The sequence below is a fragment of the Dendronephthya gigantea genome, unplaced genomic scaffold, assembly GCF_004324835.1.
Source record: "Dendronephthya gigantea isolate DGI-Jeju-01 unplaced genomic scaffold, DenGig_1.0 000819F, whole genome shotgun sequence".
NCBI lineage: Eukaryota > Metazoa > Cnidaria > Anthozoa > Malacalcyonacea > Nephtheidae > Dendronephthya > Dendronephthya gigantea.
The window spans coordinates 7,344-22,226 of record NW_021163829.1 but is presented as its reverse complement, the minus strand read 5'-3'; the positions used below and the strand labels follow the sequence as shown (position 1 = coordinate 22,226).

The window sequence follows — 14,883 nt, the reverse complement described above, 5'->3', positions numbered from 1 at the left end:
TAGGTTACAATTAGTAGCATCACAAATAATTTACAATTTACTTGATCATAGATCACAATATAAGATTAGGCATTCAGATGAAGTTTGAGGAATAAAGGCTGTGTTCTGATTGAGTGCCCAGCAATTGTGCTGGCACTTTTTCTGGTGCCTAGGCTTCACACAATGCTTCTAAATGAAATTGGCATAATGGCATGGTACCCAGGAATGGGCACTACCTCCAGATGTATTATAATTAAATTGAGAGTTACATTCATTATAATATAAAATTACATAAGTAATCCTATACACCTCCCTTCCACCCTCCAACATGTTAATTATGGTAAATTAATATAATTATAGCTAACTTACTGTACTTTACTATACTCTGCTGCAGATGCATGTTAATCCTGAATGTACTGGTACTATATGCATCCATTCATCACCTTGAATCCAGCCAAAAATCGAATGAGAAGCAAGAACAATCTAATAGCCAGGCCGGTGATATAATTGTAGCCACTGATAAGGTTGCTGAAAGTCAACATAATGTAGAAGATCAAGCACTTAACCAAGAAGCATCATACAGCGCCAAACAAGTGACACAACAACAATAACTTTAAAGTTCACCCATGCAGCAATTATACAGAAAAGATATTGGATGTTGCAGACAAAGAGTGCTAAAGAGTTGACAGTGTATTTCTCTCTGCAGATGATTATTCTTCACTGCTCAAGAAAGCATCATTTTGCCCCAATTTCAGTGATGATCTTAAAAAAATCACATTGACAATTTTTCCCAACCAAAAATGGATCCCAATGCCTTTGAGGTGACATGCAGGGATGCTGGTGCTGTGAATCTCTACTATAGCATAAACAATGCCATATGTTCTGACAGAATGTCCACTGAGCGTAAAAAAACATCTTAGCAAGCTCCGAACAATGGTTATTATTTATATCATGGTGTTTTCATTGTCCCAAAGATCCAACTCATTCCAAGTAGCATTATCCAGAACTGAAATGAAAACATGAGACGGAAAGGAGAATCCTGAGAAGAAACCGACATTATTCCCCAAATAATTTATCGGGTTTAACGATATATTGCAGCCATAGCGCGCCATCATTGCAGTAATTCAAACGTCGATATTTCACGTTATGTTTTGAAATTTAAAAAACCCCACGGCAAAATTCAAGATATATTTATGTTTTATTGCATTCTTTCGGTTTCGAATATAAAAAGTAAATATTCTGGCTCACGGATGCGTTAGAATACGGCAATATTTTCTCGCTCCTTTTGTTTACAATTTTTATTTTCAAGCATTCTGATTGGCGGAGAGCAAAAATGTCAACAAACGCGCTGATTGGCTTAGAACGAAATCTGCCCTTGTTGACCGCTATTGATTTAGGTATGCATGAAAACACGAAGTCGGAGTTCCGGAGTACGGAGTCCCGGAGTACGGAGTCCCGGAGTGAAGTGTCCAAAACTTTAAAACACGGAGTGGTAAAAACACGGAGTCGACGTAAAAACACGGAGTCGACGTAAAAACACGGAGTCGACGTAAAAACACGGAGTCGACGTAAAAACACGGAGTCCACGTAAAAACACGGAGTCCACGTAAAAACACGGAGTCCACGTAAAAACACGGTTTGAAAATGGTTGAAATGCTACGAATATGTGTTTGTTGTTTGGAAAAACCCGGGTGCAATATGGAAACGCATGAGATGCCTTGGCCGGAATGAATGCCGGTTATTGCCATTCTGGTCAAGTCCCTTTCGTTTGTTTTTCGTTGAAAACTGTAGTTACGTTTCATCAGACTCCAAGCATAACTAGGGAAAGCACGTTTCTAACCCGCTAGCAGGTCTTGGAACGACGTGCTCGCATATGTGATTTGTGGTAATGAGCGGAAATTGTGTGACGTGAATTCGTGGTGAGATCGGCGATGATGATGAAGTCCAAATATGTATGAGCATTCTGTTTATCCGTATGTAGTGGGCTGTTGGTTTGCTATTGGGGGCTAATCCCTGAATCGATTGGTTCCTGTTCTCTGAATTGATTGGTTCCATAAAACATCCCCAATGTGTGGTGATTTTGTGAGAAAGGGTGGTATTCAATCCCACGTGTATTCCCGTTAGTGAAATTATAAAGCGCGGCTTGGGAGCGTGCCGGGGAAAATGATCATCATCATTGCCACATTGCCAATCATCTCATCTTCCAAAGGCACCCTCCAACACCCCTGCAATGAGGGGATAGCCATCTCCACAGGATCTGAATACCTGCAACCACATATAAAATAAAAATATTGAGTAAAAACCGTGTTTTTACGTGGACTCCGTGTTTTTACGTGGACTCCGTGTTTTTACGTGGACTCCGTGTTTTTACGTCGACTCCGTGTTTTTACCACTCCGTGTTTTAAAGTTTTGGACACTTCACTCCGGGACTCCGTACTCCGGGACTCCGTAACTTAGACTCCGTGTTTTCATGCATACCATTGATTTACGCCACGCTTACTATTCTGTGCCCATAATACGGTCCGATAGAAAATACCTTAAATTATCTTGGAGAGGAAACTTTATCAATCTACTGCTTCAGCGATGCGACTATTGAACACACTGTGATCAAAATTTGGTCACTCTTGTCTCGGTTACATTCATGACTCCATTTACATTGAAGATTCTCTTCGGTTGTGCAAAGATGTTACTTTTAATGCAGCTCAGTTATTTGACCAACTAGGGTTTGTACCAAATCATTCTAAGTCGGTATTTCAACCAACGCAAACTTTGGTGTTTTGGGGATTTTTATTATACTCCACTACCATGACTGTTTTGCTCACGACCAAGAAAATTATAAAATTACCGCTCTTTGTGTACAATTATCAAAGTTTCACGAAGTTACCATTCGACAGTTAGCTTCTATTATTGGAACTGTTGTCTCTACATTCCCTGGAGTTGAATTTGTACCGTTATACTATAGAGCACTAGAGCGTGATAAGACCCTAGCATTAGGACACTCACACGGGGATTTTAAACAAAAATTATGGTGTCTATCACAGGCCAGTATTGATGAAATTAAGTGCTGGGTATCTTCCCTACCAACTGCATCTAGGATTATTGATCATGGTATCCCGGCTCATTTGAGTATGACAACTGATGCCTCACATATAGGTTGGGGAGCCGTTGTTAACGAAACTAGGACACAATGGCTGTGGTCCGCACACGAAATGAAATTCATATTAACGTTTTAGAACTTCTGGCGATAAAGTTTGTGTTAACATCACTTCTTGATAGCACCTGTGAAACGCATATCCGAATTCAATCAGATAATACAACAGGCGTCACATATTTAAATAAAACGGGAGGATGCAACCACGGTTTGGTAGAATTATCATCAAACTTCAACTTAAGGTAACAAGGTAAATCTCGTTTAATTTTCAATAATTCAATTTATTATCTCATAAAATACACATATTGCTAAAGAATCGTTATTTTACTTCATCGCCTTAAAGTAAAAAAAATCTGGACAATTTGATAAATTCGAAAGTATGTCGACGCTACACATATACTATTAATGATTTTCTATATTGATATGTTCTAGGAAGATTACTTTCCTCTGTTTAATTAGACCATAAGCTTGTTTCTGCCTGTACTATGAAGATACATACTATAAAACAAATGCAGGTAAAATTACGGTTGAAGTTAAATAATTTCTAGCAGACTGATTTTTTTTTAATTTAGCGCATCAATATTCAGGCCAGTGGCTTGCTCTCATTGGTCTGTTGTCCTCTATCGCTTCCGATCAAATGATTTAAATCCTACAACGGCTCATATGATCTGACAAGAGTATAATCCTTGGCACTTAGGTGATTGTTGAAATGTTACTGCACTTCAATTCAACCATAGGCATATGTTTAAATTCTAATGCATACCATGCATATGTTTAAATTCTGTACCCAGAACCTTGTTGGGCCCACCATTGAGTTGTCAAGAATTATTTGTTACCAATGAGAAATATATTACAACATTATTTACTGTTTTTAGCTGTTAAAAGCAGAGCTAGCTATCAAGACTCAAGAATCCCTGACAACTGACATTTGATTGTAAATGATATGAAAAAGTAAATCACTGAGGATGGACAATTAAGGTGTGTTATCTTTCTAGTATATTCTGCCAATGGCGATACATTTCAAATATGTTTGCAGACACATCAATAACCTCTACTAATGAGAAAATATTAATCAATTATTGCTATATTCCTGTTTTATGTCCAGTAATCTTGTAGAAAATTGTTATAGGTATGTTGAAATAATGACTAATTAATTGACTGACGTTAAGTTATAATTCCCACCCTCTTGCCTGATTACCAGGTAAAATGTCTACAATGTTTGCATGACAATGCATGCGCAGCTTTGGTACTTGGTAAATATGTAAATACAAAAAAATTCTTAAATTAAGATGGTTGCCTGTGTATGAAAGAAGAGAGTTAAATCTTCTCAAGCTTGTTCATAATTCATTGTATAATGTGACCATATCTGAGCATTTTAAATTGCAACTTTATGTTGTTAATACTTACAATTTAAGATATGCTGCTGCACCTACAATTTATATTCCAGTTAAGGAACCTGGCACCTTTTATTAAGATATAGCTGCAAAGACTTTTATTGGCTTCTTATTGACATTAAAAAAATTGAACATTTCTCAATGTTTGTTAACACAGTTAAAACTGCCTGGCTTGCAAAAGCTAAAGCTTGCCTTGAATAAGGGAATCTTTTATATATTGTACTTCTTAATTGCTCAATTAACTTCTTAATTAGATACTTATTTATTATATTGTAAATAGTTAGTTTTAGAAGGCAAAAAGTCATATATGTGGAAATACTTTTAACAAATCATTATCATTACTGTTATATATATTTTATAGATGATGTGAACAGATGGTCATCATACATATGAAATTGATCATCATAAAAGGAAAACAACTTGAAGTCAAATTGGGGACCTTTGGTTTGGGAAATTTAAATGTAAGTACATGCATTTTGTGATAATTTTTTGTTCATGCCATAATTAACATTATGTAAAGTCAAAATAGTTCTTTTCCACGAGATAATTTTTCCAAATGCTAAAATCAGAATTCAAATAATCTATGCATGAGTGTGTGTTACTGAAGAAGTTGTAATTAATTATAGTGCTTAAAGCCTCTACAATTTTTCCCACAGATGTAGCAGGATATTTTACAAAAAAGATCGAAAAATGTGCATCAACAAAAATTCTGATTATTGATACATTGGTTGACATTAATTCAATGATGCTGATGCATGACGGAAGGAGTATTTATTGCTAAGTTATAAGTAGGAACATTTTGAATAATACAGTGACTTGTTAACTGTCTGCATATTATAAATTTAATGAAGAAAATAAAGTAAGAATGTGGACCTAACACAGTGAATATTGAACACAATGAGTTTCTAGTTGCAGAATATTTTAACAATTTAACAATTTAATTGAGAATATTTTCTTGGATGGTATAAATTGGTGTATATTACATCCGGTATATTTATATTTGAATAGTATTGTGAGATTTTTTGTGGTTGAAATCTGAAAGGTCATTTCAACTAATTATTTCGGGTTTAAATTATTAATTTGTCCTAGATGCATCCAATTAATAACAACTCTTTTTGTTTGGTTATTTTAACTTAAAAGTATGAGTTAGAACAACAACTGGAAATGGGTTATTTAGACCCATCTGTTTTACAGTGTTTTTACAGCACTTCAATAGGTAGAGTTATGAGCTGAATCAAACTGTAAATTAAAATTATCATTCTACATAGCATGCACTGAAGAACAGATATGAAGGATTTATTTTACCCGTTAAGGCAGATTCGGCAATGCGAAAAAGCATCTGACAAGTCATGAAAACTGAACAATAATCAAGAAGAACGAATTCATTTTCAAAAATCAAAACAAATCGAAAAAAACAAAATCCGAAAAATATAGTTACTTACGTCGCAAAAATCTTTCTTACAAATCTGAATTTATGCTGATAATATTTTTCTTAAATTGAACTCAATAATTAGCTCTTGTTGCGATTACTTCTCAATTTATGAAACACTCACCCTTCGATGGGGTCAATTGCTATATCCAAAGGCTCGAGAGTTTTAATCAGCGTTCTGCTGTCTTTACCATCTAAAGTCGCCACGTTAATGATATTCTTCCTCCAATCACTCCAGAATATACGACGTCCTATCCAATCAATTGTTAATCTCCGTGTCTTAGCATCCTTCACAACGATTTCTTCAGAAGTTCCATCATAATTTGCCCGACGAATCTCTTTATCCAATTCCGCAAAATATATTTTCTTATTTTTCATGTCAATGTCCAGCGTCCATATATTTCTTTTTCCACCTACGACGACTGTCGCATCCAGCGTCGTTAAATCGACAGCCAAGATTGCAGTGTCCTTCGCCAAAAACATATATTGCTCAGGATAAGGTCCTGCAAAAAGATTACAGCTGAAGTGAAATACTGCGTATTAATGTACAGGTTTGCATGGTTATAAACGGAAAAAACTAATGCAGAAATGTGCTGCTTTCTGTGATTGTTCGCTGGATAAATTTTAAAATTCGATCCAAATTTATTTGTCAAAAACATTGGGGCGAGCGCGCGGCCAGCGTGTTTTCCATACAAATCTATAATGAGTGAGGAAAATTTACATTTGCACATTTTGCTCGATTTATCCAAAACAATTAAAAAATTGCTCAATTTCAAAGATTATTAAGGATAAATGGGTTTTGGTTGATATGTGGCTGGAAGTATTTGTGAATCAGAGACCGGTAAGTGTAAAATTTGCCTCTTTGTTGAGGTTTTTTGCGAGCTGTTTGCACCCCTGGATTTACACAAACACCATCTATTAACTTGATTTTTGTGTCGATATTTAAAGCACTAAGATGGGAAAATTTTAACCAAAATACGAAGATCTATGATTTTTAGTATGATATGGGAGAGATAATATGTAACTTGATAGCTCGTGCGGTTGACCAACGGCAACACTGTTAAAATATCCTTCGCGTGGTGTCATATGTCAGTTCATAGCTGGTTACGGTGAATTTACTGCAACATTGAAGTTATTATATTTTTTGGGAAACCTTTTTTAATATACTCAAGAGGATATACAGCCAAATAAGTTTAAGGTTACAATCCTGTGTGCTTGCGATTGTTTAGACAGACTCTGGTTCTGACTAAACAATGCGTACAGTAATAATACCATTAGGCATTAATTATTATTAGCCTGTAGTTATATAGCCTAATGCTTGATTTTAATCAAATATAGTTGAGGCAAACTTAGTTTAAATTCTAAGGTAAAAAGCATGGCTGTACATTTTTAACCATATGCACTTAATACCAATAAAATAATTAACACTTATTTACTGCGAACGAAGGAAACATAATGTTTTGTGGACCCGAGACATGTCGAGATCATAGCCAACACATAATTTTAAAACAGCTATTCTGTTGAATACCTGTTGATACTGATAGATATCAAGCCAACACATAATTTTAAAACAGCTATTTCTGTTGAATATCTGTTGATACTGATAGATATCAAGCAAACACATAATTTTAAAACAGCTATTTCTGTTGAATTTAAATAGTTGTCTCACAATGTCACTAAAGTCTTTTAATATTTGATATTCATTTACATGTAATAAAAAGGATAACATTCTCCCCAATCAAAAAAAGGGATTTGAAACTGTCTGGTGATTATTTTTGTTTTCATTCTATTAAAGGCAGAATCATGATAGTATTGTTTATTGTTACTTCAATGGTAATGATGTTTATTGTTACCAAATGTTCCAAATTAATAATATCTTCTGTGCAATACCCTGCTGACATTGTAGTTTCAACTTCAAGTTGGAAATAAAGCAATGCTTGAGTTGCAAAAATATTTCTGTTCATCAGCTCTAAATACATCCTTGACCCTGAAGTTATTAAGGAACCTTGATAACTATAATGTCTTGTCCATGCCTTATATTGCAGTACACAATTTGCAGCAAATATACCATCTGTGTGTTACTGAATTCAATTTTACCATAAGGACCACTATGAAAACATTTAATACCCTTTTTCATGTTATTTTTATATATAAAATTATTCCAAATTATATTACAACTCTCTTTGTAAATTTTTCATAACAATGACTTTTCATTACTCCTTCTAATCTTTACATACAAGCACACTGCATAGAAATATTCTTAAAAAACCACAAAACTTCATCTTTAGTTCCATTATCAATCTTTCATTATATTTGTTACATTGAAAAGCTCCCATATTTATTCTTTTAGCATTTTACAGGTTGGGAAAGTTCACATGATCATTTTTAAAATTAAAATTGTATGCTCTATTTCAATTCAACATTGAGTAATTAAGTCTATTTGGCAATGTTTCTTGTTCATAACGTTTAGATTCTAAATGTGTCATAAGCACAACACAATATTGCATAGTAATGATTCTATACAAGTACCACAATCACAATTTGCAGTGGACCACCTTAATAGATGGTGTTTGTGTATATCCAGGCCGAAAAAGCTCGCAAAAACACCTCGACAAAGTCGCAAAATTTCAACACTTACCAGTGACTGATTCACATATACTTCCGGCCGCATATTAACAAAGACCCATTTATCGTAATAATCTTTCAAATTCAGCAATTTTTTATACGTTTTGGATAGATCAAGCAAAATGCGCAAAGGTGAATTTCCATCACTCATAGGTATGTACGGGAAATCGTCCCCAATGTTTTTGTACTCCCTTGAGTCCCCCTGATACTATTTTCGCTGAGATTTATGTCCTCACTTCCTGACCAGATCATGAACAGCAAATATTGAGCAGGAAGAAATTTTGTGGATTTACGCTCTTTGACGCCAGTTCCAAAGGACAATTGCATGAAAGTACACATCATATACCATCTCTGGTCAGCGAATCCCGTAAAGCGTTCAGACAACTACGGAGTAATTAACTACAAGCTTTGCTTTTACACAAAGCTTTTGCTTCTACACATGCAGCTTGGGTGAAATAAGTCATGAGATAAAGCAAAATGGTTACCGAAAATGAAAAATTTGGTGGGTGTGACTACAAGTCGAACAAGTTATAAAATGTTCTAATTTTAAACACGACTGCATGTATAGTTTGGTAGGTAAAGAATGATTTACTGACGGCAACCGTTTTTTTATAATAATTTAATACGAAAAAGAGATTTACACTTACACTGCAAAAATTAAAGAATGGTTTAGCTTACCGTCATAGAAGCACATCTCTGAGTGCATACGCATTCTCTCCTGGAGATATTCTTTTTCTGCTGTGCAACCAGAGGAATTATTCTCACGTCGACGTTCATTGAAATATCGTTGAGTTTCATTGTCAGATCGTTGACTTTCAGTAAAATATCGTTCCATTTCATCCAAGTTTTCCAGACTTTCATTCACACATCTCTTTTCCCAGTCTTTCACGTCTTCTTTCAGTTGTTTTAATTGCTCGTCACAAATGGGAATATCTTCATTGCAATTGATCAGATTTCCACCAAAGTGAATCAAGATCGTTAAAGCAAACAACATTTTGGTTGAAAGGATTTCAATAATTTCTGTTTATTTTGCCAGATAATTAGATCTAAACAAATGAATAATTGACGGTTGACTAATGACAGCTGCAATTCCACCAGCACTATTATACTCGCGATCACAGTGGCAGTTAGATTCCTCCTTTCAAAAAATCAATAAGTCCTCCCTCCCCCTCAGTGATGCAGATTGTTTTTAATAAATAATCCCTGAACCTGCGGCAGAAGAACGCCAAATCGACGTTGCAATTGGTCATCGTTTGTTATGACAAGCCTGGTCTGTCGTACGGAAAGAAAGCAATATGAAACACTATAGCGCTATTGCTTTTGATTCCAAAATTTATTAAAATTGATTCAAATTATAGTTTTGGTCATTTTTGACTATTTATTTACGACCATTTATCAACAGAAAAATTAACTAATATATACCATTAAACTATTTTTTAAGGTACTATACATGAAGGAAGATTTATTTGAACACAATCATTCGCAATTACACACATTTAGCTGCGTTAGCAATTAGTCCGATTTCTTGTAAAGGAAACGAACTATGTTAGAGCAATTATACAAGATCGACAATTTTAAGTTGTTTTCTTTGTCGCATTCCAAATACAACGATAGTTAATGAAAAATTTGCGGAAATAGAAAACAATTCATTTCGCTTCCGGCGAGATCTATACAGTTGATACAATGAATGGAAATCTTTGCTAGAGGACATGGCACTGTACATGTTATATAAAAATTTAGGTTATGAAGATTTATGTTGCCTAGTTGGTCGGTAATCTTTCTTCAACCCTATTTAGATTGCTCCGTCAACGATGTCTATGAGCCGGGTACGGCTGTAACTTTTTAATAATGTCTCCTGTTTCATGGCAAACTTATATCCCTAACAACTCCAGATACTGTTGACTTGTCAACAGCAAAGGTTTTACCAATGACTTGTCACAAACTACCAGAAGCAAAATATCTTAAAGCGATGAGGATTTGCTCTTCTGGCTCAGGTACGTGACTTCTCTCAGTTTCGCAATCACGAAGCTGGTCAGTGTGATATAATTAACTACATTTTTGCCAAACCTGCATTTATCTTGTTCTGAACGAAAGTTAACCTACCAATACATGAGAAGTGTCAAATTAATCCGTGCGGACCGTGAGAAATATATGGCGCGACTCGCGAGTAGCGAGTGTACGAGCTTAGCTTTACCGGCTTTTAAATACCAAGTGTATTTTGGAGATGTGCGTGCAGTTAAACCTTACCCTCTAAGAGTAAATGCGCTTGAATAATATCACAAGTATTTTGTTTTTGTAAAACGCCTCATCTGATAAAATTCAGACGAATTAAATGTTGGATACTATACAGGCGCTCGTAATCTTTAACCGCTCTGCAGCATGCAGAAACACAATCAAACCTCGACACTTTTTTGCAAAGCACCAGGATTCGAACGCGTGTAAGTTACGTATGCTTCACTATGCATAAATTAGGCTTCGAGAAATGTAGCTGCGTGCATAGTGATGCATACGTAACTTACACGATTGATTAAGTCCATGAAGCTCCATATCTTGATTTTTTATGCTTTTTAAAGTATCCTTGAAACGATGCTTTCTATTTGCTGGTGCAGCGAGTGAGCAAGCTAGGCAGAACTGAGCACTCCTAATCTATACATCAGGGGTCGGTTGTATAAAACTATATCTAAATTACACTTTGCATACTTAAATCCAAAATAACTCAGAAATACATGACTCTGATTCAGACTGATTGGCTAATTTTATACAACTGGCCCCAGGAGGGAAAATCACGATTTTACTTTGCGCGTTGCATTGTGGTACCTCTTATACATTCTCTCTTGGAGAGATTCTTAGCGTTCCAAACGTGAGAAATGTAATTTTGGAATTGGTCAAAATAATCATTATAGTCTATCGATCTTTCGCAAAAACACGCAGAAATTTTAACAAACCTGGCGATATATAAACTTGTGAAAGCGCCGACGATTTCTATTCGTTGTCCGGCTGAGATAGATATATATATAGCAACTTATAATCGAATTTTGTCAAACGTTTCCTATCAAACCACGTTAATGTATACTTTGTAACTCCCAAATTCTTCTAAGAGCTACGCTACTTTGGTGTGCCGTTAACGGCACAATTGAACTCCACTAAATTCACTAACCACGATGATAGAGTAACACGTGCGCGGATAATGGTTATAAAATGTATCTTTAATGATAAAGCTTATAATACTGTGCGGTTGAAGGTATGGTGGCTGATCGGACACCGCGGAAATTGGTATAGGCTTAGCCGCAATTCTCGATACTTAGACTTCAAACTTGGTGAGGAAAAAGATTTATAAATATTCAAGAAAATATGTCTTGCACAAAAGATTTGAAGCTTGCTCAGGGTAAAAACGAATCGTCTGAATTAATAACCTTGTGTATACTTTAAGCCTCAAAATGGCCATTTCACAGCGGTCAGATGTGCATGATGAGCTGTCAAAAGATTGCGGAATGCGTATTCAGAAGAAAAATTGAACTTTTTTTAAGATATTCAAAAGGTTTCTCTTTGATAGGGCGATACAGAAATGCACAATTGTGAACCAGCGATTAGATTTTCGGGTTGAAACGTCTTAAACACCAATTTCTGCGGTGTCGGCTGATCGATCCGGTAACGGAATATTGGATAGAGTGATCGCGGAATAGAAATATACTGGGTAACGTTCGAACTAAAAATGCAATAATTAAACCGCACTAATTCATGCAATCTAGACAAATTAAATACTATAGCAGGCATGCACTAAATATAGAATAAATCAACTAGCGTAGCTATGTTTACAAACTATAATAACACAAAGAAGAGTCTTAAGCCTGGTTTCCATATGACGCCGACGTCGGCAAAGTATTATTGTCGGTGATTACTGATGAGTGAAATCGTTTGTCTTTCTGAAATCATTTTCTCCTTGGATGATTACAGACAATGAGTCGGCGACAGGTCGGCGTCATATGGAAACCAGGCTTTAGAGGCTGTTTACATGAGCCCAGTTACCCAAAATTCAACGAAGCGTGAGATGATTTTGAGGTATTGAAATAAGCAGATAACATGATTCTGGCAGTCGTATAATCACCACAACAATAGCATGTACTTGTTTGGTGTCATAAAGACTTATTTCAATACCTCAAAGGCCTCTCACGCTTCGTTGAATCTCGGGTAACCGGGCTCATGTAAACAGCCCCTTACTTTAGTTGGCGCACACACCAAACTGCTGTTGAATACCGTCGATAGAGTTCAAACATAAACGTAAGTAACCAATTGTAGAATAGAGTGACCTTACTCTAGTTGACAGTGATATACAAAATGAAACATTAAACTGGGTGCAACTGCGCGTGTAGTCGCAGGAAGTAACGAAACGGAAATTAACGACATACGATAACAATAACAAAGTTAAGGTTACAAACCAACATACCGGCCCTTTAAAGGCGGTACTACGAGCCTTTACAATACCTTTTTTAAATGGTTTGAAACACGAAATAATGTCAATAACTAAATAAGTAAATGAATAAAGCGTTAGTTCTAATGACAATGTTTATCATGATCTCATACCAACATCAGGCAGCTTCTTCTAGGAGGACGATCTTGTTTACAGGCCTTACCAACTCGTTGCTGCTTGTCTTCAGTTTCACGGATCGTACCAGTCCGTCACGCTCGTTGCGGTACACTTCCAACATCCGAGCTAAGGGCCATACTCCTCTTGGTTTGCTGTCGTCTAGCACCATTACGATGTCGTTGACTGCCACGTTATAGAAGCAGGTGGTTTGAGGTGAGTGGTTCTTCGTCCCGTAGATCATCTGACAGCTTAGTGATTGGTCTGCTGTTCACCACGGACTCTACCTCGCAGAACAACGTTTTGAGGCTTTCGTCATGCAGCACCTGTTTCGTCATCAGTGCCTTCATGACCTTCCTTACGGTTCTTATGCACCTCTCCCACACTCCGCCAAAGTGAGATCCAGCGCGTGGATTGAAGGTCCACTTGACATTTCATTGAAGCAGGAAGTCGTGAATCTGTTCTTGATTCCATTCGTCAATGGCTTCTCTTAGCACTTGTTCACCCTTGACGAAGTTTCCTCCGTTGTCCGAGCGGATCTCCATAGGTTGACCTCGTCTTGCCACGAATCGTCGGAGAGCGTCGATGAAAGAGTCGGTGTCCAACGTGTGGGCCACTTCTAGATGGATCGCTCGTGTTGTCATACAAGTGAAGAGCACGCCGTACCGCTTGACACGACTTCTCGCACGTTTTACCTCGAACGGTCCGAAGCAGTCGACGCCTGTATACGTAAACGGTGGCAGCGAGGGCGTTACCCGGTCTTCTGGCAGGTCGGCCATCTTTTGATTGCATACTGTTGACTGACGTTTCTTACAGCTGAAGCACTTGCCGATGACCTTCTTCACGGCTGATCTTCCGTCTACGATCCAATACCTTCTCTGATGAGGGAAAGCGTGTGCTCGACGCCGGAATGACCCGAGATGTGGTGGTAATGGTATACAAGGAGTCCAATAACATGGTGGTCTTCGGGAGGATGATAGGGTGTTTAGCGTTGTCATTTATTGGTGCTCTCCGCAGTCTTCCGCCGACACGTATCAACCCATCCCTTAATACTGGATCCAGCTGGAACACGCAGCTCAATTTTTTAACCGTTACGTTCTTGCGATCTTTATCGCTACTTTCGTTTATTCTTTCTAGGCATTCTCGTTCTTCGCTAAAACATTCTTGCTGTACATGTCGAATTATTTCCTTCTCAGCGTTGACCATTTTGGACACAGAAATAGGCGTGATGAACTTTGAAAACCCGATCGCAAGAGAAATGCTTGACTAACTTTGCAAAGGGATGTACGTGGCGGATTGTCGCTTGACTTCGGGGTCGTTGTCTCCAATGACCAAGCTCAGATCACTGGGTGGCTGTGGCCAAGCGGCCTTTGGCTTGCTCAGGAAATCCGGCGCGGGCACGCCACGAGATGCGACGTCGGCTGGATTGGCAAGGGTGTTGACGTAATGCCACTGGGAAGTAGAAGATGCATCAAGTATCGTAGAAATTCTATTAAAAACGAAGGTCTGAAATCGCTTATCCTTGTTCTGTAGGTAGCGTAGGACACACGTGTTGTCGGTCCAGAAAAACGGTATCGTGACTTGTTTGATCGGTGCTAAACGGGACTTCCCCATTACAAACGAACACTTGATATTGCCAGCCTCATCTTCTACACGTATGTAGGTGGCGGCTCCTTAGCTGTCTTGCGACGCATCAGAGAAATGATGTAGTTGGAACAAACTG

The 14,883-nt window shown here is 37.2% G+C and overlaps 1 protein-coding gene across 1 annotated transcript; it reads right to left on the bottom strand.

Annotated features, from left to right (window-relative positions):
• Positions 1-1,575: 1,575 nt before the first annotated feature.
• On the bottom strand, positions 1,576-9,572 carry LOC114544504 (low-density lipoprotein receptor-related protein 4-like). The gene is made up of 3 exons (XM_028563124.1): positions 9,257-9,572; positions 6,078-6,456; positions 1,576-2,244 (listed from the first exon to the last, which is right to left on the bottom strand). Exons 1-3 carry the CDS (start codon positions 9,570-9,572, stop codon positions 2,109-2,111), a joined length of 831 nt encoding a protein of 276 aa, XP_028418925.1. The 3' UTR covers positions 1,576-2,108.
• Positions 9,573-14,883: the final 5,311 nt, after the last annotated feature.